The following is a 20,244-nucleotide window of genomic DNA, read 5'->3' as shown; positions in this document are numbered from 1 at the left end:
TGTAAAGCACTTTGAATCACCTTGTTGTTGAATTGTGCTATACAAATAAACTTGCCTTGCCTTGCCTTGCCTTAAAACAAAAAGCACCTCAGGACAACTGTTGTTATGAACTGCTTTGAAATAAAATTGACCCAGAGGCACAAAATCCATATTACTTCAAAGACCATGTCTTCCTCATTAGTGCTGCTCAGAAACTCTTAAGGCCTTTCACCTCAGCTGCTCCAGTGAAGCTTCTCAGTGTCTGTCAGATCAGATGCATCAAGCTGGACAATAGTTTCAATTTGTGAAACTGTGTGCAAGGTGAAGAACAGCAATCATTAGACCCAGTCATGCTTCAGAGCCTTGGTGAAATATTCTTGACTGTTATGCACCAGCAGAGAGGTTTAGCTAAACAACACACACAGTTACAGTAAATCCTCTGTGTTTTCCTACCACCTGTGCCAGCCAAGTAAAACATTTACCAGTGCAAAATGCATTTAAGTGTTTCTGTGGTCACATCAGCTTGTATCTCATGCTTAAAGTTAAACTAGAAATTTATGATACCCGTGCATCCACCCATCTGATCTTAAGTGTGTTTTATAAGCAATAAATAAATGCAATCCACTGTTTAGTGCAGTGAGGCTTGTTTGGCTTACCGCTCAACCAGCAAATCCATTTTAGGAGTTTTGGTTATTGAAATGAATGTTTAGTCCAAAAGCTTGCAGAAGGAGCCAAAAGCAGCACAAAACCCTCCAGATTTTTAATGTAAAATGTTTGTTTATTTCTCAAAGTTATACAGATACAATAAAGCAAGAAATCAACAATATAAACCGGCCGTACACTTCAGATAAAAACACTCACAAGATTCACAATGAATAAAAATGATTTGACAAATTATAGGTACATTATTTCTCACAAGATATACCCTTATTGATTCTACAATGATGTTTATGATTGGATTAAAATGTATCAGGTTGTATCCTTCAAGTAATTCAAGTAATTAAAATAAAAACTAGAGTCTACCAAAATGGCTCTACCACTCTCTATTCTTAACACATAAACATGGCTAGTTTTGTTCTTTCTGTAAATAAGTTAGAAGTTTTCATAGTGATGTATGAAATGGGCCTGATCCCTCTTGTTCATCTGCTGGCAAGCTTTCTCCACATTTTTGGTCAGTCCTGGAGGACCACAGCTGAACACACCAATTTTACCCACCTAAAGAAAATGATACAAATTCAGACGTTAGAATAATCCACTCATGTCCTCCGTCGGGTAAATAAGGACGGATGAAGGCCTGACCTCTGGATGAACCTCCTGCAGGGAGCTAAAAAAGGAGACGAAGGGCGGGCGGCCAAAGTGGGTGACGGACCTGAGGCCGGTGAAGAGGCTGCGGTTCCACACTTTTTGAAAATGGCGCTCACACACGTACTGCACACACAAAGATGGGGAAATTCATTAGTGAGTACAGTACTCATGTGAATCCTGACAAGAGTTATCACTTCATTTGCTTCAAAAGTGTCGTTAGACTGCATTTCAGGGCAGCTGGGATTCAGTCTCAGCAGCCTTCCTGTGTCTCATTCTAGTGGAGCTTTCAATTACAGGTTCATTGTAGCTTGTTGTTTTTGTTTTCTACACTGATTGCAGCGGTCCTGCTGTTTAAGACACTCACCAAACTCTGAAAACTAAGCAAGATGTCAGTCTTACATGTTTACAGAAACACACACCAGGTTCAGGGATACTACTCCCTTTATGTTTCTGTTTGGCTGTTAATCTTGTTTTCTTTGGTTCTCTAGTTTTGTGACCCGTGACCATTAAAACACCAAGTCTCTGGTTGTTTAATGTTAGCCCACTTATTAACTTTTCCTCACATGGGTAATTACATGGGTAATTACAATAAATTTGCATACTTTTGTACTACGAGTGGGATTCAAACAGATCTATACTCTATGCATAATATCATTTTTCACACTCTAAGAGATGCATCCGAGGGCACCGGTATATTGCCTAAGGACACTTTTTGACATGCTAAATGGAGGAGCTTTCTAATTAATGGATGACTCAAAACTTCAGCTAAAAGTCTGGAAACCAGGGAAAACAGCCCGTGAAACTCAGTCATGTGCTCTATTCTATTTGTTCGACCTGTAAAAAGTGGTTTCAAAGGAGCACTTGCTCTGACTGTTCAATAGGAACAAAGCAAATTCTAATCGTGCCCATGAAAGCGATTCTGCTAAGAAATCAGTAAAGGTTTTATCAAAATTAGACAAATAAGATGTAATGTGTTTAATAGCCAGCTTTACAGATGTTTTGCACAGGTTAGCTTCCTTGTTAGAAGGCGAGTGACATGAATCTTGTCATCTAACTCTCATCAAGGCATTTGGTATCCTAAACCAGGTTTGGCCAACTCCAGGCCTCGAGGGCCGGTGTCCTGCAGGTTTTAGATCTCACCCTGGGTCAACACACCTGAATCAAATGATTTGTTCATTAACAGGCCTCTGGAGAACTTCAAGACATGTTGAGGAGGTCATTTAGCCATTTAAATCAGCTGCGATGGATCAAGGACACATCTAAAACCTGCAGGACACCGGCCCTCGAGGCCTAGATTTGAACACCACTGTCCTAAACAATCCCTTTAATACAAATATTGATTTAATTGTTTGATAAAGGTTTAAATACATTTCACTACACTCTCTATTTCATGTGATACTTTGAAATGGTGACTGCAGATCTTACCAGCATGGTCGTGCGGAGGTCGAACTTTTCAGCCACCTGAGTGATATAAGTGTGGACCGACACCAGATCCTGAGTGTCCATTTCTTCCACCTCCCTGATGATGTCTGACACCCACTCAAACTGACGCTGTGTCCGTGTCACCCAGATGAAGTAAACCTGAAAAAGTACAGGACTGTTAGGAGGAGAATTTCAAGATAAAATGTGTTTCTGGTTGTTTCATTCAGGACTCACTTTTTTGCACAAAACCTTGGACTTGACAGAGGACTTGAACACCAGGTCTTTGAGAATTGAAGTGAACGGGGTGACTCCAATCCCTCCTCCCACCAGAACAGACACCTCAAAGTCAATCCACTCCTGATGGCCCTCGCCAAAAGGTCCATCCAAGTACAGCTTAGGGTGAAGTGAAAGATGAATACCAGTGCCATGAAAATAACTGAGATTCAGATGAAACCACATGCAAAAACAACCTACCTTTGGAAAAGCTCCAAGCTCCAGCAGGTTTTCCTCGGTGTAGAGCTCTCTGAGCTGGCTGGTCCACGGCCCCACAGCTCGGATGTGCAGGTTCAACGTCTCTTCGTGAGGAGCTGATGTGAGAGTGAATGGGTGGTACTCATCCGTGCCCAACATCAGACATGCTATGCGAACCCACTGGCCCGAACGGTAAACAAAGCCCTGTGGCCGCTTGAATTCCAGATGTGTCACACCTGCAGGTAGGATAAGTCATGCACAAACACATTGCATGATTTCAGTGAAGACAATGCAACATTTTCATTAGCAGAGATTGAAATCAGGTCGAGACAGAACAATGAGCCATTTAATAGAGAAAAGCCATGTTTAATCTCCCGAAAGGGTCACCTGATGGCAGCAGCTCAGCTCTGATAACCGGGATCTCCACCTTCTTCCTACTCAGGCTGATTAGTTTGTCCAGGAGGAAGAGCAGGCCAGGTGGGATGAGGTAGATGTGGAAACGAGGCTCTTGAAGCAGAGCGAAACTGCCATGAATAACTGTCTGTCAGGACAAAACCAAAGCTGGTATCACACCGCTGTTCAAAACTGCCTCAGTTGTGCGCTTTAAACCCAAATAGTACTTACAAGAATGTACACGGCAACATAGAGGTAATGGGTGATCCAAAATGCACGAAAACTGATGCGACGGAAATAGTGTGAGGCAAAAACGTACATGAATGCGAACGCAAAGAGAAGCAAGACCCCAGTCATTCCTATAAGAAAAGAAAAATGCAGAGCAAGCAAATTAATTATTAAAAAAGTAATACTGCAGCATGTCTGTAATCAACTATTTCATAGCATACCTGGAACAGTTTGAAAGAACCACCAGTACCACTTGGGAGGAAGTTCAGACCTAAAAGGAAAACACGCCAAACATAAACTGGGATAAAATTCCAAAATCTGCAACATCTAAGGTTTCGTTTGAAGTCTTACCCGTTGTTTGATACGACTTTTGGGAAGAGACAAGATAGGATGTTAAGGTCGCTGACGGAGAAGACGTAGATGTTGACCACGTGGCCCAAACTGTGAACAACTGTAATGAAAACAGAAAACAGTGAGCACCACATGAATATTTATATCACCAAACATCAAATCGTGACCATCCTTCCCATAAATACCGACTTGAGAGGATGATGGCACTCATGGCCATAAAGCGATGAAAGTCAATGGCAGCGTCAAAGGGGATGTATCGATTCAGGAAGGTCTCTCGGCAGAGCGTGATGAGGTTGCGACACACGGTGAGAAGCATGTAAGGAAACAGAAAGGAGATGGCAGCGGCTGAACCACGGGACACGATGATACCCACCATGGATGTCTCGGGGACACCTGTAGATACAGACTGCAAGCCATAGTCTGCGCACAGTAATTGTATTCAGATTAGATGGGGGGGAAATGAACATGCTACGGGGCTGTGATGCAGTGGGGACACACAAGGAAGATTTCCACTCACAGTAACATCTTTCAAGTGCAACACCAGCTGTGATGCCGTACACGATGATGAAGCACACAATGTGACGCCGATAATTCTCAACGAAACGTTTGAACTGCTGGATTTTCTGCTGGACCGGGTTCTTTATGTACTTCTCGCGCTTTGGCTTCACATAGAGATTTGGAGTATGGACGTTTAACCTGAAAACAGTTGAACCTGTTACATTTTGTTTCCCAATCTAAGTGTTAAAACAGATGCAAAAAGAAAACAGAAAACATGCAAACACCACAGAAAAAGGTCCCACCCAGCTGGTGGAACGTTTCCTGCTGTGAGGCAACACTGCTAACTGCTGCCCCACCTAGAATGTGTGTCATTAATCTAGCACACTTAAGTAGGTGGGTTAATCTAACTTCAAAGTGTTGCAGCATCATAAAAAGCACCAATTTGTTTTTATATTTTTACAACCAACACACAGTTACATTGTCAGGCATTGTGTTTACTTGTGGATTTGAAAGGTGATTCAGGTGTGCAGCAGGGCACACCTCAGTGATGTATAAGACTAACACTACACAAGCAAGGATTCAACTGGCAGCTCGGGCTGTCCCTTCCTCACTTTCTTTCTTTCTTTCTTTCTTTCTTTCTTTCTTTCTTTCTTTCTTTCTTTCACATGCTTGCTGAGTGGAGTTGAAATGCAAGGAAAGGATCCAAGTGAAGGAAGCCAGGAGACTTGTTAGCATAGTGACAAGCAGCCGATGTCTCTCTTTAAAATTTTTCACGTCTTACTTTGAAGACTACTTTTCTTGTGTGCCTTCTTTTGTTTTCACTTCCCGTCTTTGTCTGTGTGTACTTATTCTGTGTGTCCATCAGTCCTTCAATGTGATTGGGCCTTGTCTTTGTCACTCACAGCATCTTCTGCAACTTAGGCTTACGCCTTTTTTTAAGTTTTGCCCCATTTTCCTTTAGTTTGTTTTCTACTTGTTTACTTTGATTGTTGAACTTCATCAGCCTAATTAAGGCTCACCTTTGGTTTTGCATTTAGGTTGTCTTGTAAATACACTTCACACACCAAGTATGGTTTTATTTAAAGCTGTGGTAGACTTTTGTCTTTCTCGGTATTCATAATTTTCATTCTTTAAAGAACTTAAAGAAACCATACCTTTTCCGTTTGCGTATCTCTGGTCCGTCTGTCTTGTGACTGCTGAAAAAAAGCAAAACAATATTGAACATCATAGAAATACAAGCTGGATAAAAGAAAGAAATAATCCTGGATTTTTGTCTTAAGTATTGCAAACATTTTTGATGTGAATGAGTTATGGCATCCAGTTTTCTCACCTGTTTGCCGGACAAATGAAGGACACTCTCTGGTCTCGACTCAGCTTCTTCTTCCCCTGTTTCTCCATCCCTGTGCACATGCCAGACACACAACTGCATCAGACAAGGTCAGAAAAATGAGGATGCTCTTAAACAAAACTTTCTCCAACCTTTGACATTGAGCTGAGCAAACTGCAGCTCCTTCTCGTGATCCCGCAGCAGAAAATGAAAGTCCTCCCACGAGATTTTCTCCTTGTCATCAAAGCCCGCGGCCTGCATCATGGCCTTGATGCCGTCCTCTGCCTGACTCTTTGAAAGAGCACCGTTGGAGATTTCTATGAAAGACCTGCAATTCATCAAAAGGTTGAAAATGACAAATAAAACACACAGAATAAATGTGGTGCACTCGTAAAAAAAGGGAAAGACCAAACCTGAGCATCCTGGCAAATTCTTCTTTTGATAAGAAACCAGTTTCGCCAATGTCGTTCATAGAAAACATGAGTTTGGACTTTTCCTCTGGAGACCCTGAACACATACACATATCATCAGACATCAGAATTTAAATGTCTATCAATCAAAACAAAAAAATTTAAAGGAAGTCTTTTCAAAGTACAGCATCAGGTCAGTTAAACTTCTGGGATATTGATCTGGTCAGTTAAGTAGCAGAGGGGCTTGTTAATCAGTTTCAGTTTCTTTGGAGTTAACAGGTGCACCAGAGAGGCAGCAATGAAACAACCCCCAAAAAAGGAATGATTTAGGTGGTTGTTTTCGGACTTTTTATTCACAACCTTTGCATTTGGCTATAGTCAGTGTAACTACTGGTAGCACAAGGCGATACCTGAACCCTACAGAGGTTGCACAGGTAGTTCAGCTCCTCCAGGACGACATATGTGCCATTACTAGAAAGTTTACTACTTCACCCAGCACAGTCTCAAGACAATGGAGGAGATTCCAGGAAACGGGCAGAAAGCTGGACAGGGCCGTAGAAGTTTCTTAACCCATCAGCGGGATCAGTATCTGCTCCTTTGTGCAAAAAGGAGCTGGATGAGCGCTGCCAGAGCAAGAAAATGACAACCAGCAGGCCAGTGGTGTGAACGTCCCTGTCCAAACAATCACATATAGACTTTATGAGGGTGGTCTGAGGGCCCAACATCCTCACAGGCTCCCGTGTTCACTTCCTGGCAGTGGAGCCCGATTGTCAGTTAGCATAGAATACCAGAAGTGGCAGGTCCACCTCTGCTGGCCTGTGCACACATTAACTGGCTGAGCTAAATCCAGTAGAACACTTCTGGGACACCAGTTTGCACCTCAAACTGTCCAGGAGCTCAGTGATGCCTTGGTCAATCTGGAAGGAGATCCCCCAGGATCTCTTGAATTCAGCCCTCTGTATGTTGATCATTATGCAATGTGGCATCCTATCATTCCTAAATGAGATGTGCTGCTTTATTTTTTGGAGCAGTGTACCTACAGTGTAACTGCTTTCATGTGTGTGACTGATGTTCTTCATTTTTACTTGAAGTTGGACTGTTTTTCATGATGCTTTAAATACTGTTCCAGCATTTTTTTAAATTCTGGAAACCCATTCTTGTTTGTTGTTTTGGAGTTTGTTTGTTTTTTAATTACTATTGAAAGAATTTAAATTGCAGATGCACTTTTAGAGCCGTGGCTAAAAGGCAGAGCATACTTTGAAGTCACTAGTTTTACCTTTCATAAAGATAACAATAACATCCAGAAACTCTTGAAAGGAGAGGTATCCATTGCCATCTTTATCAGCTAGTGTAAACATGGAGTCCACAAATAAGGAATCGGATTTGAGGCCAAGTGCATCAGCAAACTCCAACGCCGTCAGCTCACACTGGAGAACCTCCCTGGCTTTCTTGTGGGATATGCCACTCATGTCTCCGGCGTCACACTTCTCTATTTCCAAGACCTGTGAGGGAAGTGTTATTACATGTCACCATAGTGTCATTACTAATATCACAAACGTCAGCAGCATAATGTCATGGCAGGTGAGATCACAATCAAGACCAACAATTAGTTCTGTTGGTTTGTGGTCTGTCTAATTTGACCTTCAACTAGGATTGACGACATTTTGCGGCCAAGCACAAAGCTGCCGCCACAGGTGACAGGAGACAGAATGACATAAACATCCAGAAGGTGACTGTACCTTGGAGAAAGCGTGGCGAATGAAAGTTTCAACAATCTGAGCCCTCTGCTGTCTGGTCAAAGCCTCCTTCAGCAGTCCCTTCTCCCTCATCTCTCTGACTCTAACCTCCGGCCTGACGTCTGTCACCTCTGGGCGCAGTTGCCTGACAAATTCCATACGTTTGCTCTCTTCATCAAAAAACAGCACCTGTGTAAAACATTATTTAAAAAGGAAGAGGGTGATAAAAGCAATGGGTTTTAGTGATGCATGCATGCATCTAGGACCAGATGAGGTGGAAAAAAAGGGGGGGCATCACTTTGTCAGCGAGAACGTTGGTGCCTGCACCAGATGCTGCAGAGGCATTTCTGGGTTTTTGGTAATCTGATTACAACTGTATCCATAGTTTAAAACCATCTTATCCCAGTACTCACCAGGTCATACTCTTTTGGCACTTTGAGCAGCAGAGCCTTCTGCTGACAGTCGTTGGAGAGAACGACATCTAGGTAGTCCTGATTGCGCAGATTGATGCAGCGGTGAGCAGTTCCAGATCTGTCACAGACCTGCAGCCTCCGCTTCTCATCGATCTCCACGCTGACGGGCTGCAACTGTTTTTTATGACCCTGCCACTCGTATGCTAGAGAACATAAGCAGAATGAGATGAAGGTTGTGATAGCTTTCTGGATAAAATATGGAGGAGTCTAAAAGAACATGAGCAGAGAAAAACTAAAAACTTCTTTAACCATCTCCAGCTTTTCTTGTTTCTAGTAGGTTTAAGGTCAACTATATCCTTAGATTCATTAGTATTATTAGATGACATATTTTTACAGTTATATTCACACAACTGGCTCATTTTTTAATGAGACATAAATCATAGCTGATGACATAAACTGACATTGATCTAACCCAACAATGGACACAGCAAATAAATAACGTTTGAAGCTTTTCCTTTTAAATCTTATTTTGATTTCATACCACTGAGTCCCACAGCCGGCTCATCTGTTCTGTCACCAGCTTTCCTTCTTCTTTGGAACTTCCTGTAGCGATACTTTCTTAGATACGCCACCGTAGAGGCCACCAGAAAACTCACTGTAAAGGAAAACAATCAAATGCTTCACATTCAAATCAGAGTTTTTGCCAGGCAAGAAGACAGCGAGACCGTGACGATACTTACCAACAGGGAAGAGGAACATGACAATAACAAATATCCCAAAGCCAGCCCTGCTCCCATCAAAGTAATCAAGTTTTGTGGCATTAGTGCAAGAATGGAGCATTGATGCATTTAGCTGTGTGGGTTGAGGGCAGGGGTCACCTAATGACAACAAAGAGAGCTTTTTTTATTTTTAAAGGACATATTTATATATAAAACTGAAACTTTTTGATCATAGACTTAATTTATTTGTACCATCCTTCCAGAAGAACACGTTATTCTGTATATGTGAGGCCTCTGCACTTGTCACCGCAATAAGGACGTCACGATACGTCACACTGCGGATCGCTTGGATCTCTTTATCCGTAAACAAACTGGAACCCCAAGAAAAAAAACACTGAGACGACTAACTCAAATGCAGTGAGTTTTCTGTTCAGAAGTTTGTAAATGTAAAGGATAAAATATTCTCTTTCTACTGTATGAGGAAACTGAAATTACCCATTCTGCTTGTTCTCAAACCAAAAGCGGTCTCCATTTCTTATACGCTCAAACTGATCCAGCACAATAGCGGAGAAAACAGGACCCGGCCCATCAAGAGTTTCCAGCAGTCCTCCAGGGAAGAGCTCCAGCTTTGAGATGTCTCCATCATACAGTTCTGCAATGTCGCGGAGCAACTGTTGCAACAACACATTCGTTTAATTCCCAGAATTAATGCCCAACTTTCTTTACTGTGTGTTTGGTTTTCAGATTTGTACCTGTGGGTTGGTGTGGTTGAGCTCAGGATTAATATCCTCAAATTTGTTTACAGGAGGCAAATCCAGAGCCTTTCTAATCTCAGTGTAACTCCGTAGACCAAAGTCTCTTCCTCGCTGGATGGTCATAGCCACCAGATCTGTCCGGGTGAACCTCAACGGTCCGTACATAAAATCTATCAAAGTATAAATAAAATCAGAGCGCTGCATATTTATTTGTTTATTGGGTAGTGATTAAGAAAGATTAAAAACCTCTCAAGTCCTCCACAACAATATTATCTTCTCTCTCTGCAATCTGGGAGGCCATTCCCATGAGGAGGTCATCTACATCCTGGCTTTTCTTCATATTAACTTCCTGGGAAAAAATGAATGATAGAAACATTTTAAAATCTAGGAATGGGAAGTGCATAGTATAGTAGTTCATGCTTTAAATTCTGTCACATGCACAATACTGTACACAGAAAAAAATGCCTCTCTATGCTCTTCTTTTCTCTCCCCTCTTTCCATCACCCTTTAACCAGTCATGGTGAAACTCAGAGGCTCGGGTTGGTTTTTGTTCTTGGACCAAGATAAACTGATAACTGATTAAACTGACATCATAAGAAACTGAAGGTTGACATCCAATAAATAGTTAATTGATAACACATTTTCCTTTCTTTTCCTTTTTGTTTGGGGTGTTGAACTATTTCATTTCTTTCTGGTTTTCACATTCATTTCGGTTGTCTAAATTATTTTTGTGGTATATTTGAGTTGTTTATTTTACTTGAAAGTATTCCTACTTTAACAAAAAGCCAAATGGAACTGAACAAGACATTTAGATAAAGCAAATTTTCTGTTTCATAAATCTTTGGTCCTGTGTGTTGTGTGGGTTGGAGGTCTTAATTTACTCCTACAGAGTTTGCTGCTGCCAGTCTCCTTCCCAATCCTAGTAGATCAGTGAGCGTGAATCTGAGTAAATCTGTGATAATTCTAAACTGGAAAGCTCTAGGTCTAAGATTCTTGATACAAGCCCTAGATTCAGATATTGTAGATGTTATACTTGGTGCCAGCAGTGTAAATCACTTTATTAAGATAGAGGGACACACGTCACATTCAGGTTACAATGGCAAAAGCCAAAATGGAGTTCTTCTTCCACACTGTCACCAAGTGCTTCCTCACGCTGTTTGATTACTGGGGTTCTATCACTAATACTGTACACTATTTATCTTTTCAAATCACCTTGATAAAACTCTTACAGTGAACTGGCAGCATTTACATAAAACTGAACTGATTAAATATCTTTTCAGTCATCCTTGGGATTTGTCTCTTTCTGTGTTTCCACTAAAAAAAAATAAACAACTACTTTGATCCTGCTCTCACTAAAAATCTTTTATACAAATAAGAACATCGAAATGAAAGCTGGTGGTGAAGCGTGTGGTGCACTATAGCAAACTTAATAAAATGCAGCAGTCTAAACAAAACATACCTGACGTTTCCAAAAGCTGTTACAAAGGCGCATTGCTGGCGATGTGCTCCCATCGATGTTGATAATTTCCCGAAAATGGCAGGTTCTGTTTCTGTAGGAAAACAAAGCGACAACGCACAGTTATTCTCACAGCATCTAGATGTAGGGTTTTACATGCTGTCTAACAATATTAACAGCAGGATACTGAGCTTTTATTATTTCTCTCCAAAGGAAATATGGGAAGCAGTGGTATGTTTCTTTAAACTTCAGAGGTGTGTTCCCCATTCCCCCTGTTCCCAGTGGTCCCAGGAAATAAAGAATCATTACCTCATGTAAACACCAGGTGGAGCCATAGTGATACCAAACCGTATGGCAGCAGCCTGAAACTCAGGTGAGATCCCTGGATCAACAAACTTCTGGTAACCTGCATACATGTAAGTCAGAACATAATAAAAACAAAGTGAAAAAAAGAGTGACAGCAACAACAACAGAGTGAGAATTACTCCTCAAGCATGCAAACTTCTACCGCAGTGAGCCAACAAACGCAGTGAATAGAAGAAACAGTGAAAAAGCGACTGAGGTGATGGGATCATCTGACCATTATCTTCTAACTTTCTTCAGCCGTGGCTGCTTATTCAGCACAAGAAGAAGACTCGGGTTAATGCTTTGCTGACGGCACACACTTTTTGTCAAACTCCACCACCGATGGCTCACCTCACCACGGCTTGTGGTCACCGGTGCATGACCTGTTCTTCCCTGCTTCTACATGCACATGCACTCTGGCTGATTCTTACCTGGGTAGGGAGGAAGCTTTTTGCCATTAAGGTACGCAGGCAGCCATTCATAGAGAGCTATATTCTGTGTGGAAACAAGGCAGGAAAAACATCAGTTTTTTATATTTAAACTGTGTATGAACCAGGCATAACGCAGTAGATTGATGTGATGATGAATCCAGTAGCTTACATTTTAAAAATAATTAATTGCGGGTGAATGATCTATTGTTCTAAAAACAACTAAAAACATCAAGACATGGTCACTGCGGTTCATGACAGCTTGCGCAGGGAGCAGAAGTGCTAATCAAATGAGTGAGGGATGATGCATTCGCCTTTAACGACCACCTAGCATTGATGCAACCTTCTTCTCTCAAGAGTGCAAATTAAATCAGCATCTGTGCAGCGAGAGGATTACGTGGAGACTTTTCCATCTACCTGGAATGTGGCCACAACGGTCTTCCTGGCGTTTTGAAACAGCTCCTCGTCTGACCACTCTGGGTGATTGTTGTGGAGTTTGGAGGCGATATGATTGTGGTACCGAAACCAGATAATCCCCTCTGCTGCTGTGAACACGTTCTCGTTAGCCCAGGCATTTCCCAACTCTGGGCAGAAAAGAAGATAGAAAATCTAGCAAATTCTCCTCTGCCATCATTTCATTTTGCATTATTATCACAACACAATATACAGAAATTGCCTTTACAGTTAATATTATAAAATAAAAATCAACCGAACGATCATTAATATTTCATGCATCTTTAGCCAAGTGTCCATTTCATTTTGTGTTGATTTTTCAAGATCTCTGACCGCTAATAGAACAATAATTTAGCTACTTGTTTTTAAGGACGTGACAACAAAAGGAGAAGATCCTCCCCAGACAGCCAACAAAAACACTGGTTTCATGACACCTGTATGCCATCTTCTCTGCTATAAAGAAAGGGATTTACTGTGGTTGGCGTGACAGGCCATTTACAAAACAACTACAGAGTCATAACCCACGTCAGTCTGGGCCTCCCTTGACTCACCCTGGCAGACTGTAACACAGACTGAGGGTGAAGAAGTATTTGCATACATTTTTTGGGTGTTTGTTTTCTTGATTGGGTGGATATTACCACATGGCGTACAAAGAGAGTTATGTGATTTGGACTTATATAATGTGCAATCACAATGATTTAGTGATGCTTACAAAACAAAAACATATACACTGTGTGGACAAATGTACTGAGGCACCTGCAGTTTTAACTTAGAGGGGCTGCTGGGCCATGGAAACCCATGGCATGAAGTTCCCAGCTCACCATTCTTGTGCTGATGTTCATGCAGAGAAGGTTTAGACTTCTGCAGTTATTGAGCCAGCAGAGTGTTGGCAACTTTTCCACACTATCTGCCTCACTTGGCAACTCTGTAACTTTACATGGTCTGCTGTTTTGTGTCGCTATGGTTCCTAAATGCTTGAACTTAGATCTACAGGGAAGAAATTTCACAACCTAATTTGTTGCAATGGTGACATCCTGCTATAGTATCACACTCAAATCCAGTGAGCTCTTCAGAACGACCCAATCTTACACAACTGTCTACAAAGGCTGACTCCATGACTGGTGCTTGATTTTATACACCTGTGGTGATAACAGTGTCATCCTGTCTCCCTCTAACGCAGGGGTGGGCAATCTCAGTCCACGAGGGCCAGTGTCCCTGCAGGTTTTAGATCTCACCCTGGGTCAACACACCTGAATCACATGATTAGTTCGTTACCAGGCCTCTGAAGAACTTCAGGACATGTTGAGGAGCTAATTTAGCCATTTAAATCAGCTGTGTTGGTTCGAGGACACATCTAAAACCTGCAGGGACACCGGCACTCGTGGACTGAGATTGCCCATCCCTGCTCTAACCCCACCTGGCTGTGGCAGATCACTACCCTTCCCTGAGCCTGTTTCTGCTGGTGGTTTCTTCCTGTTAAAAGGGAGTTTTTCCTTCCCACTGTCACCAAGTGCGTTTTTAAAGTGGGTCATTTGAGTATTGGGATTTTCTCTCTATCATTCTAGGGTCTTTACCTCACAATATAAAGCACCATGAGATGACTGCTGTTGTGATATGGCACTATATAAATAAAACTGAATTGAATTGAATAAAAACACCTGAATTTAAGAGGTGTGGCCCAATATTTTCCATATAGTGTATGTGGAAAAACCTCAGTATCAGTCTCGATATATAATGACTTCCTCTTACTTTTTTTTAAGGAGAAGAAAATATTCAGATAATAGGCAACTGCATTGTTAAGTTTTGGCACACTAAATGTCATCTCTTGCAAACAAAATTAAGATTTAAAAAATGTAAAATAATACTATTTGTGTGGGCTTCCCAGACTCCATTTATAGAAAATAATTATGTTTTAAAAAAGCTATTCCCTACATGCTATATGTCCTCCTACATGTAAGTATTATAATTACATATGAGGGTTAATTTTGTTCCTTTTTTATATTATTTATATTTAGTGATCTTGTCGAATGGGAAATTAGTGTTTGACACTATCAAAACTTTGTTTTTTCACCATAAAGGCCTTCTGCTACAGCTTCTCTTGTAGAGGGATCAGCAGCGCTCCACATCTGGCGTCCTCCTTTCTTGGGCATGTTCCACTCAGAGCCTGAAGTGAGGAGGCCTCCAGAGAAGCTTCTCCGGGAGTCGGACCAGGAAGTGGAGGGGCCATAAATGGAGCTACCATCTATCCAGGCGGTCACCAAGTTCACCTGTATTGTATAGTGTGCATGTCACATATAAATCAGGAAAAAACTGCCCATACAGCTGTTTGCACAGAGACACATTTACGCTGAAGACCTTAGACGCAACACAATTCTATCTTAACACAATGGTCAAGAAAGAATTGGTACCTGTATGCGAGGGTTACTGGGACTTTGTCCTGACTCTTTGTCCCACGGTCCTCTTTGGAAGAGCAGGAGGACTTTCCCGGAGGCGGTCGGGTCAAAGACAGGGTCACCTTTTGGGACTGGGATGTGCATGAACTCAGGTGGGCAACCAGGAGTTCTTGAGTCAAAAATTTCAAATGTAACATGATAACCTGAAAAAATGGAAAATAACTTCCTTTTACCTGCTTTATACTGTACTACATATATTAGCAGTTGTCAGAGTGAACCAGGCGCTCAGATGACAGTAAAACTTATTAAACGTGTCCAATAAGGGAAAAGCTGAAAGCGTTTTTTGTTGTGTTAACTAAGTACTGTGGAAAGTTCACAGTGATTCAGTGGTCATTAAAATGTGTCCAGAATTTGCACATTTATGATGATTTATGATGATTCATCCGGTGAATCATGTCACACTCCTCTCCCCTAGATAAGTTGCCTTTATCGGTTAAAAGTATCGGTATTGTTATTGGTATAGGCGACACTAGCCATGCATTTAATTGTTATCAATTTCCCAACCCGAAATTGAAGTATCGCACACCACTATCTCAGCAGACATCTTGGTAACGCCTCCGAACTCTTATTTTGAAGGATGATCTAAATTAACATTAATTTCAGAGTCAACAAGACGTAAAACTACACACACTGAAACACCAATCAAATCCGACCTTCATAATGTGTGAAAGGTTTGCTGTATTTGCCCTAAATTACGTTTTTAAAAAGTTTCCCCCTTGAAGGTGCACAAGTAAATTTCCAGTCAGGATTCTAGGCGTGCCATGTTTCAGTGTCAGTAATATCTGTGCTTTGTATCCTTCTTTTGCTCAGCGAACCATTTTATTTTACATTATTTATATAGCTTTATATTTACCAAAGAAAAGCGAGAGCACGGTCTGGTTGCGTGTGGAGGGGAGACCCGAGGGCCCCTCCGCCAGCAGCCTACTCAGTCTGCGGGGGTTTGGAAGCAGCGGCTCCTGGACAGGATGGTAGACTCCGTCCGAGTAATGCGCGGGCATGAGGCGCATCAGATGAGTACCTGCGCGAGCACAAGCACAGCGCGGTGATGTAGAGTTTGCAGAGTTCACCGCGGCTGCACACTTGAGCAACTCCTTGACTTACCGACAGCTCCGCGTCGGGGATATCCCAGACTGTTGTACCAGCCGTCAAAGCGAGGAACCTCCCAGGTTATCTCACAGTGCGAACCTGTTCGGTACATGTCGAGCAAATTGGAATTTATTTTACATTATTAAGTTAAAAGAGTCTGAAAACACGGTCTTTCCTTTCTACTTACGTTCACTAACAGTGAGCACCAAGCCAAACGCAGCACACACACTCCAAACCCATTTACGCAAATCCATTGATGCGAGAGGTGCTCCTCAGCGCAGGATTCGGCCAAGAGGAGTAGTTGAGTACTGAGAAGTGAAGACGGAGTGAAGGTAACTTGTATTTCCTTTTATATCCTGATTAACATGTAATTAAACAAGGCTGCTTTAACAGAAAGAAGAAAATTCCTACAAGTTTAACTCGACTGCGCTCTAGTTTTTCAAACAAACAGCAAAACTTGACAAAAACCTAAACTGCACCGCTTCATCGCGACAGTACCATTTAACGTGTATTTTATGTCTATTTAACTCTAGTCCAAAGAAAATATCATGTGCCTTTTATCTCTTAGTATCTGACTGAAGATGAGGAAGTAGTTGATTCTCACCTACTGCAGAGGTTGAAGTGTTGCGCAGAATAGTTCAGTAGCACAGGTGCTGCGGAGGGATGGTGCAATACTAAAGTTTAAATGTTCTGCACAGCTTATCACAAACTCAATGTGACCTATTTCCCAAATGGGAATGGCCATCATTCCTGGATCACACCTCTTTTCCACAGTATTCCAGTTAATGCATCCTCCTCCCTGGTGAAACGAGGGGGGGCCCTGCTGGTATAAAAGAAGCCTATGCTTCTTCAACCTTCACACTTAACTTCCTTCTCCTTCAGTGATCACTGACTTAACTTTAAGGTAAGATATCTCTATCTCTAAGATATTTCTATACAATAGGTTCATTGAGTTTTTGTCATTATTATTATCATGATTATTTAAGGTGTGACTGAACACACTAAAATCAGGATGGAGAAAAGAGAAGAGCAATGATTTACATTACAGTGGCAGAGGTGGCTGAATGGATGTATAGGATTGCATGTGTTTGTCTGTTAAACAGATGCATTTATTTCTTTGCAGCGAAGGCACACAGTGCCAGAGGAGTTAATAAGGCGGCCATGTTTATGTTTAATCATGCCATGTTACATAGTCGTAGTAATGTAAAGCACCTTATCAGCTGTGAGTAACAAGAGTGTCTATCTCTGCATCTGGGTGGGGAAACTGAGAACTCTGTCACTAACACTGTCTTCTCTGTTATGCTGTCTAGTCTCAGTTGTGTCTGTAAGAGCAGAAGCTAAGATGACTTTCTACGATGACATTTACCCATTCTACACTGTACAAAGGACTCCGTTTATCTTCAGCAGCCGCTTGCTCACCATTATTCTGGTCTTCCTTGTGTTAGCGGTCAGTCTTCTTCTCATTCTACCCGGGATACGAGGGAAGTCGGTGAGTGCAACCAAGTCCAAAAAAAGAAAAACTATTACTCACTGCAAATGAGTGACGAAACCTCACTATTGTTCTCTCTCTTTCTGCGCCTCCAACAGTGGTTGCTGAAAAGTGCAAAAATAATAGCAGTTGTAATGCTGTCATTTCAGTTTCCTCACCTTTTTTTTCCATTTTAGTCACCTGAAATAATTTGTCTGTCTCTTCCTCTCAGCGGCTCTTCTGGACATTTAGAATAGTTACCAGCTTGTTCATTGGTGCCGTGATAGTGGGTGAGTTTTGCATTCGTATTGTTTTTCAAAGATTTTATTCTTCCTGCCACCTTTGTTTTCTAGACTTTCAAGTTAATTTTTTCCCTGCAGCACTCAACTTCACTAACGACTGGGCCGAGGCCAGAATGACCACGAAAGCCACCTATAAGTCTTTCAGCAACGCGGTGGTTAACGCGGAGATTGGCTTGCATGTCGGACTGTATGGCATTAACGTTACGCTGAAAGGTGAGTCACAGTAAGCAACCTGTGACGTCTCGTCAAATATTCCTGCAGTTTTTATTGTGAAAGGAGTCGGTGCTACAACAACATCTTCTGCATATACACGTCAGAAAAGTTCCTTTTTTATCTGTGTTGCTTAGTAGTATTTACATCTGTTTGATCTCACTCAGGGAATCCTGTCGTACAGTTTAATGAGACCATTGACTACAATGAGATGTTCACCTGGCATGACACTATTGAAGAATATGAAGAAGCTCTGGAGAAAGGTTTACCCAACCCCATTCTGTATATCGCTGAAAAATTCACCCCGAGCAGCCCGTGCGGTCTCATCTTTCAGTACAGATACTCTGGACGATACGCGTCTGCAACACTCTGGTGATTGTTAATAACTCATATCTTGATTTTGTCAAATAATACCGTGCGCTCTAATTTTCGGGCGATGTAGAAATTCCAATCCCTGTGCAATAATTGCTCCACAGGACAGCATTTTGCTGCTGGATGCTCGCCAACATCCTTTTCTCCATGCCAGTAATCCGGTACGCTGGGTACATGGTGGTTGCCACTGCTGCATTCATCTTCTTCTCCATGATCTCCTTCACCACCATCATGAATGTGCCTCAGTGTGTTTTCTACATAGGAACTGACTCCTTTGAAACAGAATACAGCCATTCGTTTTGGCTGGCCCTGGCTACAGGTAAACACATGAATTTGCACATAGATTTTGCATGTTTTGCACTTGAATTTATCATTCCAAGCCCGACTGTTACTAACTCAGGTGATTTTCAGGCATCCTGTGCACCCTCATTGGGCTTCTTGTGGTGCTGCTTGACTTTTTGGTCCCTGAGAAGATGAAAGAGGCTTTCAGTGTCGGTGTCGACGGCTGTGAAGACGAGGATGATTCATACAGTGAGGGCTACCTGAATTCATTTTTCCTCGATGGAGTGACAATTTCACCAGTGAATTTAAAAGTTACAGAAGTAAGTACATTCATGAGGGTGGTTCGTACAGTTTTTGAGAATATTAGTAATCAACAAATTATCTTTCTGCTGCCTGTTAATATCTCAATCATTTGTTTAAAGCAGCAACAGTTCTTATCTTTAATATAAGTAAATTCTACTGTGGGACAAGACCGAACAGTGTATTAATAAGGCATTCCCATAGTTAGTTTATACGGCCGCCATAGTCACCTTTATATCCATGATAAAGACGTCGTTCAGCTAACTTTGATCGTTTTCTTTCTGTGTTACAGGAACATTTATGAAGCTGTGCAGATTCCCTCTCAGGGAGATTTCTTTGTTCATACTTGAAAATAATTTTTGTTGAATGTGTTACAGTTAAAGTCTCGACTTTCACATGTGTTAGTTATCTGTGTGAGCCTGTAAATAATAATGTCTTAAAATTGAGTCCACTGTAAATAGTCACATTTGTAAAGGTCACTCTCATGTTGTAGTAGCTGTAAATAAACATAACTTCGTATGGGATCCATACAATGTGTATATAGTGTGATGGGTGTGGATGGTAGAGCTCTCGTTGTTTTGCTTGTTTGGTAATGAAACATGAGACAACACAGATACATATTGATTGTACACAGAGTATACACTTTAAGAATCCGCTTTTTTAAATGAAATGCACATTTGGTTTTATTTACATTAAACTGATCAGAAACTTGGTCAAAGACATTATTAATAAAATTAAGCCTACTCGATCCAAGAAACTGCTTAAAAACTGAAGATGTAATACGACAGCACGTGCTACTCCCTCCAGAGACCAGTGCAATCTGGCTCTCACCAGAACAGAAAACATTAGAGTCTCTAGTTTCAGAAACACAACTCCTAAGCTGGCAGCATTATTGAATACCTGCAAGAGCCAGATGGCACAAATTTACGACGGGACTGGTGAACACATTTCTGAACATTTAATGATATACTAAGCAAAAACAAATGTGCTTTTTATTTCTAAAAGGAGATTTCTAAGCGACCCCACACTAGTGAGAAGCAGCGAGAGCCCGAATGTTGGAACATGTGGTTTCCTTGCATCAG

General features: G+C 41.6%; 2 protein-coding genes across 2 annotated transcripts; one reads left to right on the top strand and one right to left on the bottom strand.

Moving 5' to 3' along the window:
* Nucleotides 1-1,071: 1,071 nt before the first annotated feature.
* duox (dual oxidase) lies at nt 1,072-16,482 on the bottom strand. The gene is made up of 33 exons (XM_085357526.1): nt 16,416-16,482; nt 16,244-16,327; nt 15,996-16,160; nt 15,098-15,285; nt 14,761-14,956; nt 12,654-12,820; nt 12,240-12,303; nt 11,773-11,869; nt 11,467-11,557; nt 10,254-10,356; nt 10,005-10,177; nt 9,748-9,923; nt 9,505-9,623; nt 9,274-9,411; nt 9,075-9,188; nt 8,534-8,736; nt 8,124-8,309; nt 7,661-7,886; nt 6,388-6,481; nt 6,127-6,302; nt 5,978-6,047; nt 5,802-5,843; nt 4,667-4,845; nt 4,339-4,569; nt 4,150-4,249; nt 4,020-4,069; nt 3,802-3,929; nt 3,565-3,718; nt 3,181-3,413; nt 2,941-3,099; nt 2,710-2,865; nt 1,279-1,407; nt 1,072-1,194 (listed from the first exon to the last, which is right to left on the bottom strand). Exons 1-33 carry the CDS (start codon nt 16,480-16,482, stop codon nt 1,072-1,074), a joined length of 4,581 nt encoding a protein of 1,526 aa, XP_085213652.1.
* A 1,088-nt stretch (nt 16,483-17,570) lies between these two features.
* duoxa (dual oxidase maturation factor) lies at nt 17,571-19,466 on the top strand. The gene is made up of 7 exons (XM_085359450.1): nt 17,571-17,717; nt 17,929-17,986; nt 18,077-18,211; nt 18,376-18,580; nt 18,685-18,899; nt 18,992-19,182; nt 19,455-19,466. Exons 1-7 carry the CDS (start codon nt 17,571-17,573, stop codon nt 19,464-19,466), a joined length of 963 nt encoding a protein of 320 aa, XP_085215576.1.
* The last annotated feature ends 778 nt before the right edge of the window (nt 19,467-20,244 follow it).

This window comes from Diplotaxodon limnothrissa, linkage group LG7 (genome assembly GCF_057381915.1).
Source record: "Diplotaxodon limnothrissa isolate DT_005_m linkage group LG7, D_limnothrissa_male_GT1.1, whole genome shotgun sequence".
NCBI lineage: Eukaryota > Metazoa > Chordata > Actinopteri > Cichliformes > Cichlidae > Diplotaxodon > Diplotaxodon limnothrissa.
The sequence above is the reverse complement of the archived record's forward strand: the minus strand, read 5'-3'. Positions and strand labels throughout refer to the sequence as shown.

What these genes read in the sequence shown, in the direction of transcription:
- duoxa (XM_085359450.1), top strand. Translation starts at nt 17,571, where the DNA reads ATGACTTTCTACGATGACATTTACCCATTCTACACTGTACAAAGGACT. An exon ending in CCGGGATACGAGGGAAGTCG is followed by an intron (nt 17,718 to 17,928) that starts GTGAGTGCAACC and finishes TCTTCCTCTCAG; the next exon opens with CGGCTCTTCTGGACATTTAG. An exon ending in TACGCGTCTGCAACACTCTG is followed by an intron (nt 18,581 to 18,684) that starts GTGATTGTTAAT and finishes ATTGCTCCACAG; the next exon opens with GACAGCATTTTGCTGCTGGA.
- duox (XM_085357526.1), bottom strand. Translation starts at nt 16,482, where the DNA reads ATGGATTTGCGTAAATGGGTTTGGAGTGTGTGTGCTGCGTTTGGCTTG. An exon ending in TCAACCACACCAACCCACAG is followed by an intron (nt 9,924 to 10,004) that starts GTACAAATCTGA and finishes TTGTTGCAACAG; the next exon opens with TTGCTCCGCGACATTGCAGA. An exon ending in TGCACTTGAAAGATGTTACT is followed by an intron (nt 4,570 to 4,666) that starts GTGAGTGGAAAT and finishes TACTGTGCGCAG; the next exon opens with ACTATGGCTTGCAGTCTGTA.